The 21,692-nt window shown below is 39.1% G+C and overlaps 1 protein-coding gene across 3 annotated transcripts in view; it reads right to left on the bottom strand.

Annotated features, from left to right (window-relative positions):
- The window catches only part of dnah7 (dynein, axonemal, heavy chain 7), a 496,694-nt gene that overhangs the window by 167,762 nt on the left and 307,240 nt on the right, over positions 1–21,692 (bottom strand). For all 3 annotated transcript variants that reach the window (XM_051930473.1, XM_051930475.1, XM_051930474.1), the window contains exon 43: positions 19,340–19,686. In XM_051930473.1, the coding sequence (XP_051786433.1) occupies positions 19,340–19,686 (347 nt within the window). The remainder of the gene's footprint in view (positions 1–19,339; positions 19,687–21,692) is intronic.

Here is a 21,692-nt window from a genome sequence, read left to right as displayed (position 1 = left end):
TTTTATTCCCCTGTAGTTACTACAGTTCTGTATAACCCCCTTATTCTTAAAAATCGGTACTAGTACACTTCTTCTCCACTCCTCAAGCATCCTCTCATGTTCCAAGATTGTATGAAACAATCTGGTTAAAAACTCCAATGCCATCTCTCCTAAACACCTCCGTGCTTCCACAGGTATGCCATCTGGACTAGCGGCTTTTCCATTCTTTATCCTCTTCATAGTTGTCCTTACTTCCTTTTTCCTAATCCGGTGCACTTCCTCATTCACTATCTCCATATCATCTAATCTTCTCTCTCTCTCATTTTCTTCATTCATCGGTCTTTCAAAGTACTCTTTCCATTGTGCTCAACACACTCTCATCGCTTGTGAGTATGTTTCCATCTTTATCCTTTATGACCCTAACCTGCTGCACATCTTTCCCAGTTCGGCTCCTCTGTCACCAGTCGGTACAGGTCCTTTTCTCCCTCCTTTGTGTCCAACCTCTCATACAACTCATCATATGCCTTTTCTTTAGTCTTCACCACCTCAATCTTCATCTTATGCCTTATCTCCTTGTACTCCTGTCCTTGTACTCCTGTCTACTTTCTACATCTCTCTGACTATCCCAGTTCTTCCTCTGTATACTCTCTTGTACTTCCCCATTCCACCACCAGGTTTCCTTTTCCTCCTTCCTCTTTCCAGGTGTCACACCAAGTACCCTTCTAGCTGTCACCCTTACTACTTCTGCTGTAGTTGCCCAGCTATCCTGGTAACTCTTCATTGCCACCCAGTGCCTGCCTCTCTCTCTCTCCCTTGGGTACACTCTCCATCACTTCATCCATGATGAAGCAAATAAAAAATTGAAAAAGCCCTAGCAAGACAATTAAGTCATAGAAAGCATAGAATTTAATGCCATATGTACAGTTTCTAAATTGTTAAAAAAATAAGAAAATTATTATTTTGCCACAGTTACAATAAGTAGACAAAAAATTTAAAAAAGCAACATTTTCTATCATTTAAATATTGTTAACAGTATTTGTGTACTTTTTGCATTTTCTAAGTTTTAAATGTGTTAATGTAAGCAAAACTATATATATATATTCCAACTTTCTCTCTGAAATAATTTACAATATTTGAAATGGGATGTATTATAAATATAATAATACATTTGAGACTCTAAAAAATTATTTGTTTTATTATTTGTGTGGCCTCTCAATCCTAAATGTCAAACTTCATCCATTGGGGGGAAACTGAAACAAAAACAGTAAAGAAGTTGCACATTTTTGTTTTTAATATCGTCTCATGCCTGTTAATGATATATTTTAGACTGGACTGGAGGCTCTGAAAAAATGTACCTTGTCTTAGGAGGCGTTATTTAATGCACTGGCCATTACTTCGCTGAGACATGAACCTAGGACTCATGATTTTCCGTCTTTTTTCCTCAGGTATTCAAAAAGTTTTTTTGTAGTTTTTGTCATATTAGGGGTTTTGAAAGATGGGAAGTCAGTTTCTAATGGTTTTAGTATATTTCCACATCTTGACACTCAATTATCTTGATTTTCCATGGACACCTCCATTTTGATGTTGTTTTGCATACCGCTTCCATTAGGTTGCTTACCTAGTACAGCCAGCAGTTTTGAGGACATCACTGTTACAACAGTATAAAAGACAGCAACTTCCACTTCCTTGTTGTCAAAGATTTTGGATACGTGCAAAACTTTCTTGAAGAAATGGCAGTGCATCAGTGGTGATTCCTATACTTTGGCATGGTTTTTTCAACTAATCTTTTGGTTAGCATATTGGGCTTAGTTCTCTTTGGTTTATTGTGACTTTGGTATCAACCAGCACAAGTGTTTTGACTTTGAGTTTTGATAATGTCCATCTCTTGGATTATCAAACAACTCCCTTTTCACCTAATGCAGAATATCAATGGCATACAGATTTTAGCTTTACTAACCACTGTACAACCAAATATTACTTTATACACAAACTTATACATTTAATACAATCCATCTCCGTCAGTCTGTTTGTAGATCCATTCTTAGACACTACAGGACATATGTGTCTCTTAAATCTCCTGCTTTAAGTGTCACATCAATGTAAAAATACACTGCTGCGTTCTGCTCTGTGACGGCAGTTCACATTCATAGTACTGACAATGGTGCAAGAGGGAATTAGCCTAGTCGGCTGCACAGAGTCATGGCAGGATATTCTACAAACATATAATGCTACCCGCTAGAGCTGATGAAACCGTGGATTTTTAGTGTTAAATTCCCTAAACATTTTCCGTTTACTTGTGTAGCTTCACTTACTTTAGCCATCTTAACAAATGACACACTGAACAACACAACCCTCTGATCCCAGTAGAAACACTCATGCACATTCACAGTTAAGACCTTCACAAAACATTACATCAGACATCAATCACACCACACTGCAAGATGTCTCACTTGATGATGAAAGATATTTTTTGCCTCATATTTCTCATTCTCTATAATATCTGTGTGAGTGAGTGGTCACGCATATGAAAAATCCCATCACACATTTTTCCAGTGCAGATAAAAATAAATTTTGCATTATTTTGAAGAACGCTTGCATGAACCTAACAATTATTGCAATATATTATCAGACTTTCACTATATCAAATGCCAAAGTGATATAATATACCTTATACGTGTTTTTTAGGTTTTTACTGTATACAGATGTAGCCCAGCAGGGTCCTCTAAGCGGACTTAAAGAGAAGACCACAATCCTCCAGTGAATGACGATTGAGGTAAGAAAAAACTGAAATGCAGGAGCAATCAAAAAGCGGAGCTGATGCATGCAATTTGTATTGTAAGAATCTTAAATGTTATTATTTTAAGTATGGCCAAGAACATACATTTTTTAAAAATTTGTTAAGTATGCCTGCTACAAATCATCAAACTAGATTATTTCTCTAACAAGACAAAATTTCATGCGCACTTTGTGATGAAAAGTATCTGTGAGGCATTAAAAAAACAACCATTGAAGTTATGAATTGTAATGAATGTGTAGCGATCCAGCTATGGAGGACTCACAGTTGCCAGGGTCTCTTCAAGTTTATTTTGCTTAACTTAATCCTGGACAAACAAGGCATTATTGTTGGCTCTGCTATTTTGGGTTGTGGAACACACTGCCAAAAATGTAAGCGCTTGTCAAAGCCCTATAGCTTTCCTCTCCCACTACTTTATGTATCCCATCCACTTCATCTGTCACCCGACTCACCACCATCTGTCCACTTTTGGTTCCTCCCTCCTAATTCCCTCACCCTGCACTTCTGCCCCCTCCTAATGTGTGTGTGACTGCCCCTTACAATTAGAAACCTCTCCTTCAAGCCCTCCCATTCTATAAAAACGTATTCACTGAATTCCTTGGCTTCTTTTAGTGCATGCCCAGAATTAGCTATTCTGTCATCTAAAAATGCAATCTGGTGGAGTCTGCTGTGAAATTGTTTGTCCTAAATGATAGGCAATTTCTTACACTATAGTCCTGTAAAACATTTTACGTTAAGTCATTATTTCAATAGAAATGTTCAGTATATACACTTTACACTATGTAGATTATTTAGGATGTGACCTTTTCCCAATATTTTATGTATTAATATTTAACATGTATTATTATCACTCCATGAATGTTTCGTTTGACTATTTGATTATGTTTAACCATGCTGCACTTGACTTAATTGCCAGTGTTGTTTTAAATTACAATGCCTCCTTTAGTGAAATGTTTAGAAAGGAGTATGGATTTTTATTTACCTGTTTTCTGGCCTTGATGCCATCCTTGTGGAGTTTGCACCCTCTTAACGTATTTTAATAGTTCATTCCACAGTCCAAACAGTCTCAATTATGGGGACTAGGTGACACAAAATTTGATTTTGTATGCGATTGTGTTCTTTGATGAATTGTTAACCTATCTAGGATGTGATGCTGCCATGTGAAATCCAATTCAGGGCTTTTTTTGGCCTATCCCAAGAGCAATCAGTCCATCACACTCATGTACACATCCAACCTCACTACGCCAACTTAGACTCACTAATTAACCTAATATGAATGCCTTTGAGATTTACAGTGCATCCAGAAAGTATTCACAGCGCATCACTTTTTCCACATTTTGTTATGTTACAGCCTTATTCCAAAATGGATTAAATTCATTTTTTTCTCAGAATTCTACACACAACACCCCATAATGACAACGTGAAAAAAGTTTACTGGAGGTTTTTGCAAATTTATTAAAAATAAAAAAATTGAGAAAGCACATGTACATAAGTATTCACAGCCTTTGCCATGAAGCTCAAAATTGAGCTCAGGTGCATCCTGCTTCCCCTGATCATCCTTGAGATGTTTCTGCAGCTTAATTGGAGTCCACCTGTGGTAAATTCAGTTGATTAGACATGATTTGGAAAGGCACACACCTGTCTATATAAGGTCCCACAGTTGACAGTTCATGTAAGAGCACAAACCAAACGTGAAGTCAAAGGAGTTGCCTGTAGACCTCCGAGACAGGTTTGCCTCAAGGCACAAATCTGGGGAAGGTTACAGAAAAATTTCTGCTGTTTTGAAGGTCCCAATGAGCACAGTGGCCTCCATCATCCATAAGTAGAAGAAGTTCGAAACCACCAGGACTCTTCCTAGAGCTGGCTGGCCATCTAAACTGAGCGATCGGGGGAGAAGAGCCTTAGTCAGGGAGGTGACCAAGAACCCAATGGTCACTCTGTCAGAGCTCCAGAGGTCCTCTGTGGAGAGAGGAGAACCTTCCAGAAGGACAACAATCTCTGCAGCAATCCACCAATCAGGCCTGTATGGTAGAGTGGCCTGACGGAAGCCACTCCTTAGCAAAAGGCACATGGCAGCCCGCCTGGAGTTTGCCAAAAGGCACCTGAAGGACTCTCAGACCTTGAGAAAGAAAATTCTCTGGTCTGATGAGACAAAGATTGAACTCTTTGGTGTGAATGCCAGACGTCACGTTTGGAGGAAACCAGGCACCACTCATCACCAGGCCAGTACCATCCCTACAGTGAAGCATGGTGGTTGCAGCATCATGCTGTGGGGATGTTTTTCAGCGGCAGGGACTGGGAGACTAGTCAGGATAGAGGGAAAGATGACTGTAGCAATGTACAGAGACATCCTGGATTAAAACCTGCTCCAGAGCGCTCTTGACCTCAGACTGGGGCGACGGTTCATCTTTCAGCAGGACAAGACACTAAGCACACAGCCAAGATATCAAAGGAGTGGCTTCTGGACAACTCTGTGAATTTCCTTGAGAGGCCCAGCCAAAGCCCAGACTTGAATCCAATTGAACATCTCTGGAGAGATCTTAAAATGGCTGTGCACCGATGCTTCCCATCCAACCTGATGGAGCTTGAGAGGTGCTGCAAAGAGGAATGGGCGAAACTGGCCAAGGATAGGTGTGCCAAGCTTGTGGCATCATATTCAAAAAGACTTGAGGCTGTAATTGCTGCCAAAGGTGCATCGACAAAGTATTGAGCAAAGGCTGTGAATACTTATGTACATGTGATTTCTCAGTTTTTTTATTTTTAATAAATTTGCAAAAACCTCAAGTAAACTTTTTTCATGTTGTCATTATGGGGTTTTGTGTGTAGAATTCTGATGAAAAAAATGAATTTAATCCATTTTGGAATAAGGCTGTAACATAACAAAATGTGGAAAAAGTGATGCTCTGTGAATTCCTTCTGGATGCACTGTAGATTAAAAAAACAGAATACCTGGAGAAAAACCCATGCAAATATGGAGGGAACATGTTAACCCCACACAGAGAATGACTACACCTGAGCTTTGAACCCAGTCTTCACTGTCGTAACACAGCATCAGAAACATAACAAAAAAAAGTGTTCGGTCTCCAAAAAAAACTGTAAAGCAGAACGAGAACTTCATTGTCCTGCTGATAAAGGGCTCACCTCAAGTCACATAACTAAAATCTGTAGGCTTTGACCTAATCAGGCCCCTGAAATAGGGAACTGATTTTAAAGATGAATTAAGAGAGTTCCAAAATATATCACAAAAATTCCTCACAAGGGAGAGAAAACCATCAAGCAAATCCCAAAACACTAACGCAATGGTAAATTCTAAGAAAAATAGAAGTTAAAATAAATAAATAGCAGTACTCACAACTGGCCTCTATAACATTCATTGAACCACTGCCAGACCTCTCTTTCTGACTGACCTAAGAGCTAGTGGGACAACCCAGCTGTGATGTCAGGGTGGCCCAGCCTCTTGGGGTTCTACCCACAGAACGCACAGCATGGATGGCACTTTAAAGAAACAGTATGTAATAAACAAATAATAAACAAAACTCACAGAAATAACATAAATGAATGAAAAATAATAAATATAACAGAAACAATAAACAAACAGAAAATAAATAGAAGCCAGGGAAAAAATTCTGGGTGTAATACAATATTCATATCTTGTGAGGCATCATCAATAAACGCTGAACCAACATACTGCCCAGGTTTTGTTTTTTTTTCATAGCTCCTTTTGCGTACAAACAGTACTAAAACAGTTGCATTTCAAATGACACTCCAGAAGTTCCAACTAAGCTTTCATATCACATTACATAAGTCTTGCTTGGACAATAAACAAATATTTGATTTATTGAATAGATACATACAGTAAATATTTTGATGACAGGTTTTGTGAGGAAAACCTTAAAAAGGGGTTTGTGGTTCACAATATCCTTTTCTGTGTAGAATGTAAATTTTCACTTGGACTTGAGCAACAAGTAATGCCTTCTGCAAGATACGGCAAGTGCTGAACATTAACATTTAATTATTTAGCAGACAATGTCAGTTCAAAGTGATTTATAAATCACAGCTGAACTGGAAATTAAGTGACATTCTCAATAAAGTACAGTGAGTCAGGGGAGGATACTGAACCACCCACCTTGTCATTTACAGTCCACTGCCTTAGACACTGGGCGAAATTTATAAAAGGAAAAATTTCTGTGTATCTATGTATCCGTGTGTCCTTTCAGTTTCTATGTTTCTGTCATTCCAACAGATCGCACATCACCAATATTTGTAGAAGTAAAATGCATTGCATTTATCATTTCAAAGGATAGCACATTACAAGCACTTGTAGTAATGCATTTTATAACTAAAAATGTTTGTAATGCATCATCTGTTGCAATGACAAATTCAATGCATTTTGTTACTACATGCATTACAAAATACATTCCAATAGATGGTGCACTGCAAACATTAACTCTGAGGTTTACGGTGATTACGTAGATTTCAACCCATCATAGATGGGTAACATAGCTAGATTATAATGTAAGACTAAAGTACAAAACATAACATTTTCAGACCAGGCCCGGCCTTAGGCATAGGCGAAGTAGGTGACCGCCTAGGGCCCCGGCGTCCAGGGGGCCCCGGATCGACTCCTTGGTCTAATTTTCACGCATTTCACAGAGCTTCCAGGGGGCCCCTGGACCCCCCTTTCGCCTAGGGCCCCATAATACCTAAGACCGGGCCTGTTCAGACCCACTTTATTCAATTCTGGGCTGTGTAAGGTTAGAGCCTCTTATGGCAGCATCGGTGTTAGGCAGAAAACAGTCCTGTACAGAGTAACAGTTAATCTTAAGGCTCATTTATACACACAAATACCTACAGATGATTTGAAGTAACTAAGCTCAAATTTAGGGGTTTAACAAAAGGATAAAACACAGTAGCAAATAAAAAAGGCAAATAAAATCTGTGTCCTCAAAAGTCTCAAACCCATGTCTCTCTGGTAGAGAAGCTGCTACAAAACATTCCAAGTCTTGTCTCTCATCTTTAACTATCTGTGTTAACCTGGCCTCTCTTAAACTCACCAAGTCAAGGCATTGTCTAAGCTCTGTGACTCTGTAGACTCATAGAGGGTTTGAACCCAATCACAAGATCACTAAGGGTCTAAACTCTGAAATTACTTTTGGAACTGAGGTAGTCCTAGCTTTGCAACAGTCACACTGTGGTAGAGTTCTGTCTAGAAACTCCTGAGCTAACAGATTCCTTAATAGGGCCACGTATTTAAAGGTATTTAAAGGAGCCCATTCTGTGGCTCATGGCTGAAAAGGACAATGTGGTCTCTGCTCTTCCAGCTTGTGACCAAATGTATCTCTGTCTGCATGGTGATCTTTGGATCTTCTCCCAGGATGCCAAAGACTTCCAAGGAAGGTCAGATATTTCTGGTAACTGTTATGTTGCCTCTAGCATTCTGGGGCAATATCACATGTTGATGCACAGTCTACATCTCACTCCTAAGCTCCTTTATGTGTTTCATTAGCTCTTATGAGGCTTCCCATACACATACAGGACCTACCAGAGCATGGTAATGCCATTCCTTCTGCATTGGGCTGGACAAAAATATGTTCTTTGTTCTAGTGCTGTTATGTTTTAGCCAGGGTTTTTTCCTTAGCTTATGCTTAAATTAATTTCTACTGTACAGTATGCCTGTGTCCTTTTGTTAATATTGATATGGTTATGTTTTATTTAGTACAGTGGTACCTTGAGATGCGAGTGCCCCAACATACGAGTTTTTTTGAGATATGAGCTGTCACTAGGTCGATTTTTTTGCCTTGATTTACGAACCAAAATTCGAGATACGAGCCAGCTTTGGTGACGTCACAGCCAGTTGGTGTTGATTCCCGAGTCTTGCGCATTCAGTTCACGTGTTTACCTCGCCGCAAAAGCATTTCTGTCATGTTGAGTTTTAATTTTGTGTTTTTTTTTTTTTTTGGTACAGTTATTTAGCTAATTTTTTTTCTTATAACCATGAGTCCTAAGAAGGTGAGTGTAAAGAACAGTGGTGAGAAAAGGAAAAAGGTGATATCCATGGAATTAAAGATAATAGACAAACATGAGCAAGACGTAAGAGTAATAGACTTGGCAACTCAGTACGATCACACTACTTCTACGATATGTACTATTCTGAAGCAAAAGGACTCGATAAACGCTATAACTCCAGCTAAGGGCGTTAAAATTATTTCAAAGCTACGCAACTCTGTCCATGAAGAGATGGAGAACCTACTGTTTGTGGTTGACAGTGAAGCAGCTCGCAGGAGACACTGTGACAGAGACTATGATTTGCGAGAAGGCACGAGCCATTTATGCAGATTTGTTGCAGCAGACCACAGGTACTTCAGCACAGGAGGCTTCACAAGAGCAGTTCAAAGCCAGTCAGGGGTGGTTCGAAAATTTCCAAAAAAGGACAGGCATTCACTCCATAATTAGGCATGGTGAGGCAGCGAGCTCTGATTCTAAGGCAGCTGAGGAATTTGTAAAAACCTTTGCTGAATTGATTGAAGCCAAAGGATACATCCCCCAACAAGTCTTCAACTGTGACGACACAGGGCTCTTCTGGAAGAAGATGCCACGTAAAACTTACATAATGGCAGAAGAAAAGAAGATGCCAGGTCACAAGCCCATGAAGGATAGGTTGACCCTCGCACCGTGCGCAAATGCGAGATCAAGCCGCTGCTCGTATACCACCCAGAAAACCCCAGAGCCTTCAAGACGCATAAGGTTTTAAAAGAGAAACTGCAGGTTATGTGGAGGGCAAACCCAAAGGCGTGGGTCACCAGGCAGTTTTTTGTGGACTGGGTCAACGTGTTCTTTGGTCCTGCTGTTAAGAAATACCTCAAGGTCAGTGACTTACCCCTGCAAGCCCTCCTCGTCCTTGACAATGCTACTGCCCACCCACCAAACCTTGAGGACGACATCCTCGAGGAGCTCAGCTTTATAAAGGTTCTCTACCTTCCACCCAACACCACCCCTATCCTACAGCCCATGGACCAACAGGTGATCTCCAATTTCAAGAAACGTTTTACTAAACACATGTTCCAATGCTACTTTGAGGTTACGGAGAGCACAAACCTCACGTTCTGGAAGGACCACTACAACATTGTCATATGCCTCAAAATTATTGATATGGCCTGGCAGGGTGTTACAAAAAGGATCTTGACCTCTGCATGGAAAAAGCTGTGGCCTGAGGCTGTGGCTGAAAGAGACTTTGAAGGATTTAGACCTGAACAGGAAGTGCTGGAGGAGATTGTGTCCCTCAGAAAGTCCATGGGCCTGGAGGTGGATGAGGGAGACATCAAAGAGCTTGTTGCCGCACATTCCGAGGAACTGATGACGGAGGAGTTGACGAAACTACAGACACAGCAATATATATAGGTTCTGCAAGAGATTGATATCGCAGAGGAGCCAGAGGCGGAGGAGGTTACCTCTTCAAGTGAGATAAAGGAAGTGTTGGCAATGTGGGAAAAAATTGCGGACTTTATTGAAAAGAAACACCCTGAAAAAGTTGCAACTGGTCGTGCAGCGGCGATATTTAATGACACTTGCCTAACTCATTTCAGAAACATTCTAAAGGGGAGGAAGAAACAAAGCTCCTTGGACAGGTTTCTACTGAAACACCCTGCGAATGATAGTGACGAAAGTGTGGCAAAAAAAGAAAAAAACTAGTGAAGAAGAAAATTTAGGTAAGCAATAGTGAATTGAAAAAAAAAATTAATATAAAACGCTAATCAGCTCTGCCAACATCTGTTTATTTCTTTAGATTCTCTTTTATGTATTAGGTTTTTTTACCTTATTTTTGTTCATCCCTTATTGACCTTAATAAAAGGACAGATGTCTGTGTTTGTGCATCTGTGTGACTGTTCGGTTGCTACAAAGTAGGCATTACCCATTCTGGTAAGCTTTAGTGGCCCTTCAGGCATGTTAAGATGGCAGATTTAACAAGAATGAAAAGAGCCAACATATATTCCAAAGCAGGTAACTGAACTCTTCGCACCAGGACCAGCCTATACTTCATCCAATAACAAAAGTGTAAATCTGAGTTGCATAGACATATTTGCAGAGACCTTTTGTACGGACTCTTCCAGACCAGAAGGTGGAAAATGGACTCAAGCAAGAACAAAGACCTAAAATTCAAGGAATGACAACTGAGATAGACAGAATAACTCATCAATGAGAAGACACTAATTTTGGAACTGGAAGTGAGTTTAACTTAATCATGATTGGTCAGAGTCCCTTCTTAAAAACTAACTGCACCAAGAGTCCTGGATTCTGTCAGTGAACTCCTTGGGACTCCCTTGGGACAGTCTCTCTCCTCCAGGTAAAAATTGTGTTCTCACTTTACAAAATGACCTTCTAAAACCTCTCTTTGAAACCAGAAAGCTGATGAACCTCTCCCTCTTTGGGGAGATGAAATTTCAGATCAAGTCTGCTGAGAAGCAGCCATTACATCAAGAAGGGAACTTCAGCATTTAAACTCTTATGCCAGAAAGAGTAAAGTTGTTCCCTATGAAGTTGCAGAAGACACAGCAAAGGGACTTACCGAGCATGCAGCAAGAAGAAAGAGTGCAATCCAACACAAGAAGAATCCTTCACTTGAACCCAGAGTAGTAACAAAGAAACAACTCTACACAACATTGGACATCATCCTTAAAGACTTGACATTGTGCCAAGATAAATCAGAACTCTAAATAACCAGTAAACAGCCAGGCCCTTCTATGCTATATGTATGTCTGTCTAGTCTGTCTGAGTCCTTTCTTATATGTTAAAGAATATATGCAGTTATTATATTTCTATAATCATTGTCTGTGCTTTGTAAAAAGAGTGTGCTTCAGCTGCTTTGATTTAAGTCGAATGATCGGAGACCCACCTCCTGCAACAAGGAAAGGTAAGATAAACAAAGTAGGAGCCTTACTAAATTATTTAATTAATTGCCGGCATTGCTAAAGGCAAAATAACTGATTAACTAACCAAGCTAAATCTCTCCTCATCTCCAATAATAGGCAAAACATGTAGAAGAAGGGAAAAAATAAAAACTTATAATAAAAATACCAAATATTGATCTAAAAATAACACATTTATTTTATCAGGCCTATTCTGTTGTCTGATATTATGTGCTGGCAACAGCAGTGTAGCAGCCACTTGGTTATAACCACTCAGGTCACATGAATGAAGTTTGCAGCTGTAATGCTAATGACTGATAACTTTTCATTGTGGGCAATGTTATAAGATGTTCACTTTAAAAATGTATTCCTTTAAGAATACATTTTTCCAAGTAAAGATATATGTGAGAATATGGGTTTCTTTGTTTCTGGAACATTTCTGTGCAGTTACTTTTGTATGATAATATTTCCTGACCATAGTGATTATTTACTTCATGGTGCCACAACGTTATTTTGTTTTGCATATGGGTAATGCCATATTATGATTCTCATTACTATCAATCTGTTCCTCATTGCCAGACAGCATCAGGTCTTAAGTCATCAACTTGACTCCTTAAATATCGGTGTGATCATTCATTTGTGTCTGTGACTTGGATAAAAACCTCAAATGAATGTAGTGTGAATGATTCTCTCTAATTACTGGTTTATGAACTTTCAGTTTTCCCTTTGACTTTGCTTTCTGATTAAGGATTTGTTGCAAAAGGCTTTATCTTGTTACTGGTTTTGACTATCTTTCATCTCCTGCTCGTCTTTTAGCCCTCGGACACAACAGGAAAAGGTGGAGTGAAAAATAACCAGGCCAATGTGGTAGTGACCACTGACGCATTTCCCAGAAAAACAGTTTATAAGATTGAATAAGAATGATTAGTTTGACAATTGACGGTAAGAAGAAGCAGTGAAAATGGGCAGCTTCAAAGACAAAAAGGTTGCAGCAATAGAAAGGAATTGGGTGCACTTTATTTTACCAGACCAAATGGACAACACGTGTATCAAATGAAAAACTTGAGGTCAGTGTTGATTACTTAGATTTCAACCCATCTTTGACAGATAGCACCAGCTAGTATTTAAAAAGTTAATTATAAATAAAGTTCTTTTAATGGCCTTGTCCTTCTCAAGCCAGGTTTTTTATGGCTTTCCTTTCACTGGAAGGGCACTCTTGCTGTTTCTTTTATGTTCTTGGATTATGTTTGAACTGCATGTTCTGAGACACATTTTAGGCTTGGGTAGGCCAAAGCCTGAGCTATCTAGGGTGAGACCCATATTGGGGCAGGCCATTAAGTTTCTGGCCTGATTTATGAGTCTTTTTTGAAGGTGCCACCAATTTTACTAGTTTGTGGTTCCAGAATCATGCCTATTTTTCCTAAATAATGTGTATCTGCTTATGTTATAGGCCTTAATGTATCCTGTCTCTGTCCTTTGCCAATGTTTCCTCCCTTCCATGCTCCTTTTCTTCATCACAATACATATAAGAATGTTTACATCACTATTTTTTATAAACAAAGCAAAAGGTCAGTGATCAAGGAAAGTGTACGATATAATAGTAGAAAAGCTATATTTGTGACAGAACAAACCATGCGCTAAGCTAAGAGGCACTGTAGTAATGTGAATAAAGAATCTCATACTATTGTTTGTCCAAATGTTCCTGCCAGATGTCATCATCGCTGGAGCCTTGGCATTACAATATTGTCCATTTAAAAGGTTCCTGTTGACTAGGTAAATGTTGGCTGACAAATTGAAAAGATCAGCAATAGCTAAGTCTCTTTTTTAATTTAATGCATGTGTAACCTTAAGTTTCCTTTCTTTGTTTGCTGCTTTTTCATCTGCCTTTTCACATAACTGCTGCTTTTAGTTTCACTCTCTCAAAGTGATCCTTGATGGTGCTTTTACTATTCATTGCCTCTCCGATTGATTTTTTAGCAGCCCCCAATGCTTTTAGATTCCACTGCCTCTGCGTTTGTAGCCATTCCTGCCGTAGACTGTGATTTCTGACTTTCTTGGCTTGCACTTTTAGCCATTCCTGACTCACACATTGTGTTTTCAATCTTTTCTGCCACTCAGATCAAGCTTTTAGCTATGTCCCACTGGCAACTCTCTCTGTACAAATTGCACAGCATGCATTGTTGTTTCTCCATGAGGTGCAATATGATTTATTTTGCCACTCATAAAAGACACATTACCAGCCCAGAGAGCAAATAAGTCACTCATTATGAGAATCAAGTCATTATTTGCTATCTTGTGTCTTTTTACAGCTTTTAAGGCCAGTCAAAAGACAGCAAGAAACTCCTAAATTCTGTCTTGCCATTAATGCTTTGAAGGTGGTGTTGGTGATCTGTGAGCAACCGTGTACACTCTAGTAAGTGTTCCCAGAAGGCAAACGCTACTTCAGTGAAATCTATCTTTGCAAATGGAACTACAGGGGCAGAATTTCACAGGATGCACTTTTATATGTAATACACCTTTCAGCTTGCAATTAGGCCATAGTTTTATGTTTATGTCAATAAATGAACATACTGGCTGCTTTATTAAGTGCTTGATTTGAGCAAAATAAAGTTTCTTTTCTGCTTATGCAAAAAAATCACTGTCACAGGCTTGAAGGACTTTTACTGTACGTGGGATCCTGAAGATTTGTAACAGAATATCTAATTAGTAAATAAATAATAATTAAAGTAATACTTAATGAAGTAAGTAAATAATTAGCCAGCTTCAAATCTGCTAAAAGTATGTCTTTTCCGTTGTGAGAAATGGACGTCTGAGATGGTGCTCTACTGGCTGTGGTGTTACTTAGTTTTTTATCTATTTGGGACATCTGGTATTTAATTAACCCAAGAGGAATCAATTACAAGTATATTCAAAACATGAGCAGGAAACCAAAAGGTCAGAAAGAGAAGGAAAAGATAGCTAAAATTTCATCAAAGTCTAAGTCGTCTCAAGTTCATGATATGGCCTGCCACAGATTGACCTGGAAGAGTCAGGCGAAGAAATGGATCAGCCAGGACCTCACAATGTAGCATCTGTTCTGGCTGACAGTGAATGTAAGAGCAAAACTGCGAGTGAGGTGGGTGATTTGAGTGGCATATCTGAACCAAGCCTGACCTCATTATCCCCACTGTCAACTACTACCAACACCTCCTTGTGAGTCAACATCAACTCCAATGGGATATGAAACTCCACCTTCGTTGCACAGAGAAAATGGAAATGAGCTGTCTGAGAAAATAATGATTACTGCACTCGGGTAAATATAAATGATATAAAGAAGGACATAGTGGGCACACACAACAGAATAAATAAGCTGAATCGGGATAAAAAAAGACCAAGAGGTAAGTTTAAGCAATAACTTTGTTGTAAAGCTAAAAACATCTACAAAAAATTGATGGAAAAGTAAATAAGTGAGTTGGTTTCACAGTAAAGAAGAACATAAAAGAAAACTTGGGTACATTAGACACAAGCTGGTGATCATTAATGCTAAGAGGGGGTGTAAAGAGCACATGTTTAAACAGTCACAGTACTAGTACATTTTACTAGTAAAAGAGTCAAGGGGGTGGTGAAGAGTGTTAGGACCAACAAAGGTGAACTCAAATATACAGACAGTGAAATAGCAAATGCTTTGAACTTGCATTTTATTGAAGCCAATAACCTGCCAAAAGTGAAAGGGGCTACTAAGGAGGTACAGTACTTTGTAACTTGGAAATTGTAGAGAGAGAAGTGTTGCTTAGATTAAATAAACTGATATCTAACTAATCACCAGGATCAGATAACATTTATTCTCTAGTTCTGAAGTTAGTGAGTACAAATATAAACAGTTGGCCCATATTTCTTGAAAATCTCTGCACACTGGGGAAATTCCTAAAGACTGGAAGCTAGTGAATATTATCTCATTGTATAAAAAAGGGTGATCGGCTGATCTGAGTAACTATAAGCCAGTAAGTTTAATGTGGATTTCAGGTAAACTAATGGATGCAATTATTAAGGAAAAGATCAAACAGCACATGTCTACAACTGGAGTATTAGTAAATACCGCATATACTCACATATAAGTCGGGTCTTGAAACCCGAAAAATCGATCATAAAATCAGACCCTGACTTATACGCCTGTTCAAAAATCCAACACTTAATTTTTTTTTTATGTTACATCTTCTTGCCTCCTCCAATCTCGCATCAGTTTCTCAGACACATCAAATTTTGTTGCAGCAGCGCAGTTACCAATTTCTTTTGCTACTTCAACGATGTTTAATTTAAAACCAGCTTCATATTTTCTTTAGATCGAATGCTCCATTGTAGATAAGGGATGCTCTTACGATAAAGGTGTATGAGGGTGTGAGATACAAAAAACACAAATCAGTGCAAACTTTGCTTCAGAACAGTTCGGGTGTTACTGTGAGGACACGTAGGCACAATATATAGAAAAAAAAGGCAGTGTGCTCCGTGGTTACTCTCTCAGGTGGGCGTTAGCATATCATAATCCCTTGGACCAATAGCTTGAGTTTTCCGCATTCAATTTATACAACCAACATTATAAAACACCAGAAATTATACAGTAAAATCAAGTCCCAACTTATCCATGGGAGAACGTATCCGCAAGTATATACAGTATGCAACGTGGGTTCAGACAAGAAGGTTGTGTTTCACTAATATGCTGAAATTCTATGAGGAAGCAACAAAAGGATATAATCATGAAGTGCATATGATATAATTTATGTTGATTTTCAGAAGGCTTTTGATAAGATAACACATGAAATGTTAGTAAACTGAAAGAAGAGTGAGTTGAGGGCATGGTCTGTAGGTGGGTACAAAATTGGTTCAAACGCAGGAAGCAAAGGGTTATGTTGAGTGCAACTTTCTCAGAATTGGGAATCTCTCAGGGATCAATTGTGAAGCCAATTCTCTTTTTAGTACAGTATTCCCTCACTATATCGCGTTTCGACTTTCATGGCTTCACTCTATCGTGGATTTTATATGTAAGCATATCTAAATATATAATGCGGATTTTTCGCTGCTTCGTGGGTTTCTGCGGACAATGGGTCTTTTAACTTCTGGTACATGCTTCCTCAGTTGGTTTGCCCAGTTGATTTCATACAGGGGATGCTATTGGCGGATGGCTGAGAAGCTACCCAATCAGAGCACGCAGTTAAGTTCCTGTGTGCTGATTGGCTCAGCGACGGAGCGCCGAATTCGATTCCGCTGCGTTAACCAGGAAGTCTCGTCTCGCTCATTCAGCATCAACATGCTCCTGCTACTGCTTCAGGGGCCGTGCCCAAGCACCAACGGAAGATGCTAACGATTGCCGAAAAGGTAAAAGTTTTGGATATGTTGAAGGAAGGGAACAGCTACACTGCTGCAGGATGCCATTACGGCATCAATGAGTCCACAATTCTTTTTATTTAAAAAGGAGGAAAAGAATATAAGATCTATGGCCGCAGTGTCCTTTAACTAGGGCGCAAAACGAGTTGTAAGTGGATGTAATAAGGCAGTAGTCCAGATGGAATCTGCTTTAGGAATTTGGATTAAAGACTACTGGAAGAAGAACAACGGCGGTGCTACACAATCGCCTGAAGAGGCTCCTTTAGAAGAGCTGTAACGCTATCCTTTGTTGTGCAGTAAAATTAATCTCATTGTTATCGGACAAGTCGTTGTGTCATTGTTGGTGAGTAACCATAATTAATTTTCTACATACAGTACTTATTACCTGTACATAGTTTAGTGTCACTGTACACACATTTTACTGTATACAATTTTTTTTGCAATGTACGTATTTATTTCTGGTGGCCTGTCTGTCGTAATGGCTGCAACATATGTGATATCGGAGACGCTCGATATCTTTAAAATAATATTTAGATTTTACTGTATATAAACAGTGTGTTTATATACATAATTTCAATTAATCTTACCTAATATCTAAGAGAATACAAAGGGTTTATGCTGTATAATTGTGCGGGAAATGTTTATAATAGTGTGGGAGAGTTTATAAGGGCTTAAAATATATAAAAATAACCATATGAAGATATGGTTTTTACTTTTCGGATTTTCACCTTTCGCAGGGGGTTCTGGAACGCAACCCCTGCGATCGAGGAGGGATTACTGTATACATAAATGATCTGGACAAAAACATAACCAATAAGCTAGTTAAGTTTGCAGATGATACCAAAGTAGGCAGAACTGCAGATCATGTAAAATCAGATAAATTGCTACAGAGGGAATTGAATAGAATAGAGACTTAGATAGATTTGTGGCAGAAGAAAGTAATGTTAGTAAATGTAAAGTATTATGTGTAAAATGTCAGATTTCAATGCACAATAGGAGTGAAACACAGTCTGAACAAAAAACACACTCTAGTTCACACCCTTTGTCCTTACAGTTGTCAGTGGTCTAACAAACACAATAACAGTTGATGGGCATTTATCCGACCACTTTCATATATTGTGCATGCATACATGATGCAGAGACATGTTAAACTTAATGTAAAATGTTCTTTGCAGCTCAGCTACAGATTTAGATTCAATGTATGTTATAACAGGGAACACACAATGAGCAACAAAGGAGTTGTTCATTGTCATTGAAAGCTGCATTTTTTTGTGTACAACACTGGCATGGCACTATATATATTGTCACAAGTGGCTGGGGGACAGACCCAGGTGGGACGCCTGGAAGGACCGGGAGATGGCATATTCGTCCTCTGGGCCACAAGGGGGCAACCGCCCTGGATCTGGAGAGGACCACGGGTGAGGAGCAAGGAGGCTCAAGCCCATTGGGGCCTGTGGCCACCGCCAGGGGGCGCCCTGAGTTTCAGAGAGCCCGGGAAACACCTATTTCCGCCACACCCAGGAACATGGAGGATGATCCTTTCAGGGATGCCCGGAGTGCTTCCGGGTGCTCTTCTGACACTTGCGCCACACCAGAAAGTGTCGTCAGATGGAGCACCTGGAGCCCATCTGGGTCATTACAAAAGGGGCCGCCTCCTTACAATCAGGGAGCTAGAGTCGGGAGTGGGAGTAGGACGTGGCTCCCGTGGAGAGAGGGAAGGCGGCCCACGGACAGTGAGAAAGAAGCCCGGAGTAGGGGTGAGAGGTGCTGGGAGCACAGTGTGCTGTGCGGGACTGTGTTGTGTAACCTTCAATAAACATGTGCTTTTTGATAAAGACGTGGTCTCTGGCTGGTAGTGTCCGGGCGTAGCTCACAATATATATATATATATATATATATATATATATATATATATATATATATATATATATATATATATATATATATATATATATATATATTTACTCACCCTTCATACACAGGGAAAATCGTCACATCCTTGTCCCACACCTGTTATTTTCACTTTGACATTTCAATTAAGCGCCACAGTTTCTTCACCTCACAAGCATGTCTGTCATTTCATTCTCTCTATCCTTTTCCTATACGCATCTTAGTTGTCACTCTTCTCAGACTGACTATTTAATAGGTTGTAGGATGGGAGTTGAAGAAAACTCATATTTAAAGAAAAGATATATATATATATATATATATATATATATACATAGTAAATTAAATAAAGAAGACAAAATGCTAATGCCTATGGCTGACATAATGACGAAATACTCTTTGAGCTATACATTCTTACTTGTCATAGGAGTCCATGGCAACAACCCACTTGCAGAGACCTTCAGCAGCAGTAGAAGCATTTCTAATCTTCTCTGGGACAAATTCAGGATTGGTAATATACTGCTTGCGAATAATGCTCATATATGAAGCTGGAATATTGTCTTTGTCATACTCATGTAGACTCTGCAGAAATTTCATGTCCCCAAGTAATTTCTTGGCTGGGCCCCAGAAGTCTTCCACTTTCTTTCCTGAACCCTGTGGGTCAGGGATCCGGTCAGGTTTAATTCCTTTTAGGATGCAAATAGCTTCCATTACAAGTTTTACGCCAGCAGGGGGACTTTTCATGGACTTCACCACAGTAATATCCTAAAGATAACAGCAAGAATGCAAACATGAACAATGAGTAACTTCTTTTTTATATAAGTAAACACAAACACATTGTGATCATATTATGACTACCACTTGCTCTTCCAAGTAACTGGCTGCTCTATCAGTGACAACATCATAATTGCACACAACTGAACTTAAAGCAGCTTAAAGCAGACAAGCAGGTACCAAAGGACTGAGGAAAATGAAACCTTGGTTCAGGTGGCAATGTATGTGATATAGTGTTGGATAATCCAAACAATGGTCATCCTCTGGTCAGAAGCATACTATAAGCGAGAGGAGCCAAAAACGCTCAACTTATGCAAAGTAACAGAAGCATTACAGTCAGCAATCTATCAGACGAGCATAACAATGGAGTTAAAAAAGGTAAATCATTCAATTTACTGTATCTTGTCATACTGTAGGTGAGTAGTGGTCAGTTTCATTCATATCAGTGAAAAAGAACACGATTTTGGAACATAAGAACTGGATACTGTAGGTTTAGAAAAATATTGCCTGGTGTTATGAATCTCCCATCAAGCTTCGGCACTATGATAGGAAAATAAGGATAGGGCAAAAATATCACATCAGAGATTTTTCCTGCTTGTAGTGTTGTAATAGCATGGGGTTTATTTATGTGGCACACACTCGGTCTCTTCATACGAGTTGGCCAATGATAGAATTTCATGGAGATATCTGAACATTCTAGCCAGTCATAGACAAAATGAACCACAGAATCTCTGCATCCATTTATGAGATGGTGTTTTCAACAGGCCACACAACTAGGAAAGTCCTCTAATAGTTTTTAGAAGCAAAACAGTGAATTAAATCTAAGTAAGAGGCTTCTACGGTTGCCAAAGCCTAGCTCAATTGATTATCAGAGACATGAAATATAAGCATTTGTTTGCAGCAAAGATTCAGCACCTAGTAATCAGTAAGTAACTATTAGACTCTTGAGATGACATTGGCTAACATCCTTGTGCTGCATTTTCAACAGCATGTTGAATTCAGGCTGTTTTAATGGAAAATGGTTGCTCAGCTAGCTACTAGGTAAATACAATTAAAATAATGAGGTAGCCTCTCACTCTGTGTATAAGTAGACATATAGTTATGACTGAGTGCATGCCTTTATACAGTATACAACAGCAAGGGCACCATAAAGGTGGCACTGGGTAGAGGTCAGTGTTAAACAAGCCCTCCAAAGGAAGAAGAAATACATATGGAAACATCTCTGCATGCTAATACGAAAAATGGGCTAAAAGGGAGAGAAGTGACCCTGACATATATAGTCTTCCAAAGACAGAATGCAAAGGTGTGCCAGAAGAAAGAGCGCATGAGGCATCCTGGGATCAGTAGTCAGAGACTTAGAAGTTCTAGATCTGGAAGGAGAGTTAGGAAAATGGCTAACTTACAGGAGGAGAAGAAGCCAGGGTATTGCACGAGTGTGTGTGAGAGAAAAAAAAGTAAGGTCAGAGGTAAAATCCCTGTGGATTGATAGGGATTTAAAATCCTGTGCAAGTCAGTACCTGGAAAGTTAGGGCTTGATTTGTTGTATTTTGTGTTTGTGTGCTTCATGTTCATGACATACTTATGTCTCAAGCATTTCTTTTTCTGTTTGCATTAATATGGTGTACTTTTGACTGCAATGCTCCCAGATACATTTAGAGAGATAATTAAATTAAAATGAACTCAAAACAACATTCAGCAAAACACAATAAACATCATGTAATATTTCTAAACCTCCTAATAGTGATAATATAAATCAATGGTAACAGTTAATCTTAGTAAGGATAACTGTAAATGGAGAACAGAGAAACAAAACTAATCTACACTAACCATACTATTTATAAAATAATTTTTGTTGAACTTTCACTGCCTTACTGTCTTTATAAGTTGTACTCCACTGAGTCTTGTAGTGATGCACTCAATAAAAGTCACATATAGATTGATTGACGGTATTTGTCTCAGTAAATCCACTTCTGTAAAATCAATGTTGCTGATATTTA

Source organism: Erpetoichthys calabaricus, chromosome 8, assembly GCF_900747795.2.
Source record: "Erpetoichthys calabaricus chromosome 8, fErpCal1.3, whole genome shotgun sequence".
Classification (NCBI taxonomy): domain Eukaryota; kingdom Metazoa; phylum Chordata; class Cladistia; order Polypteriformes; family Polypteridae; genus Erpetoichthys; species Erpetoichthys calabaricus.
Note: the sequence above shows the minus strand (reverse complement) of the source record. Positions and strands in the feature narration are given on the sequence as shown.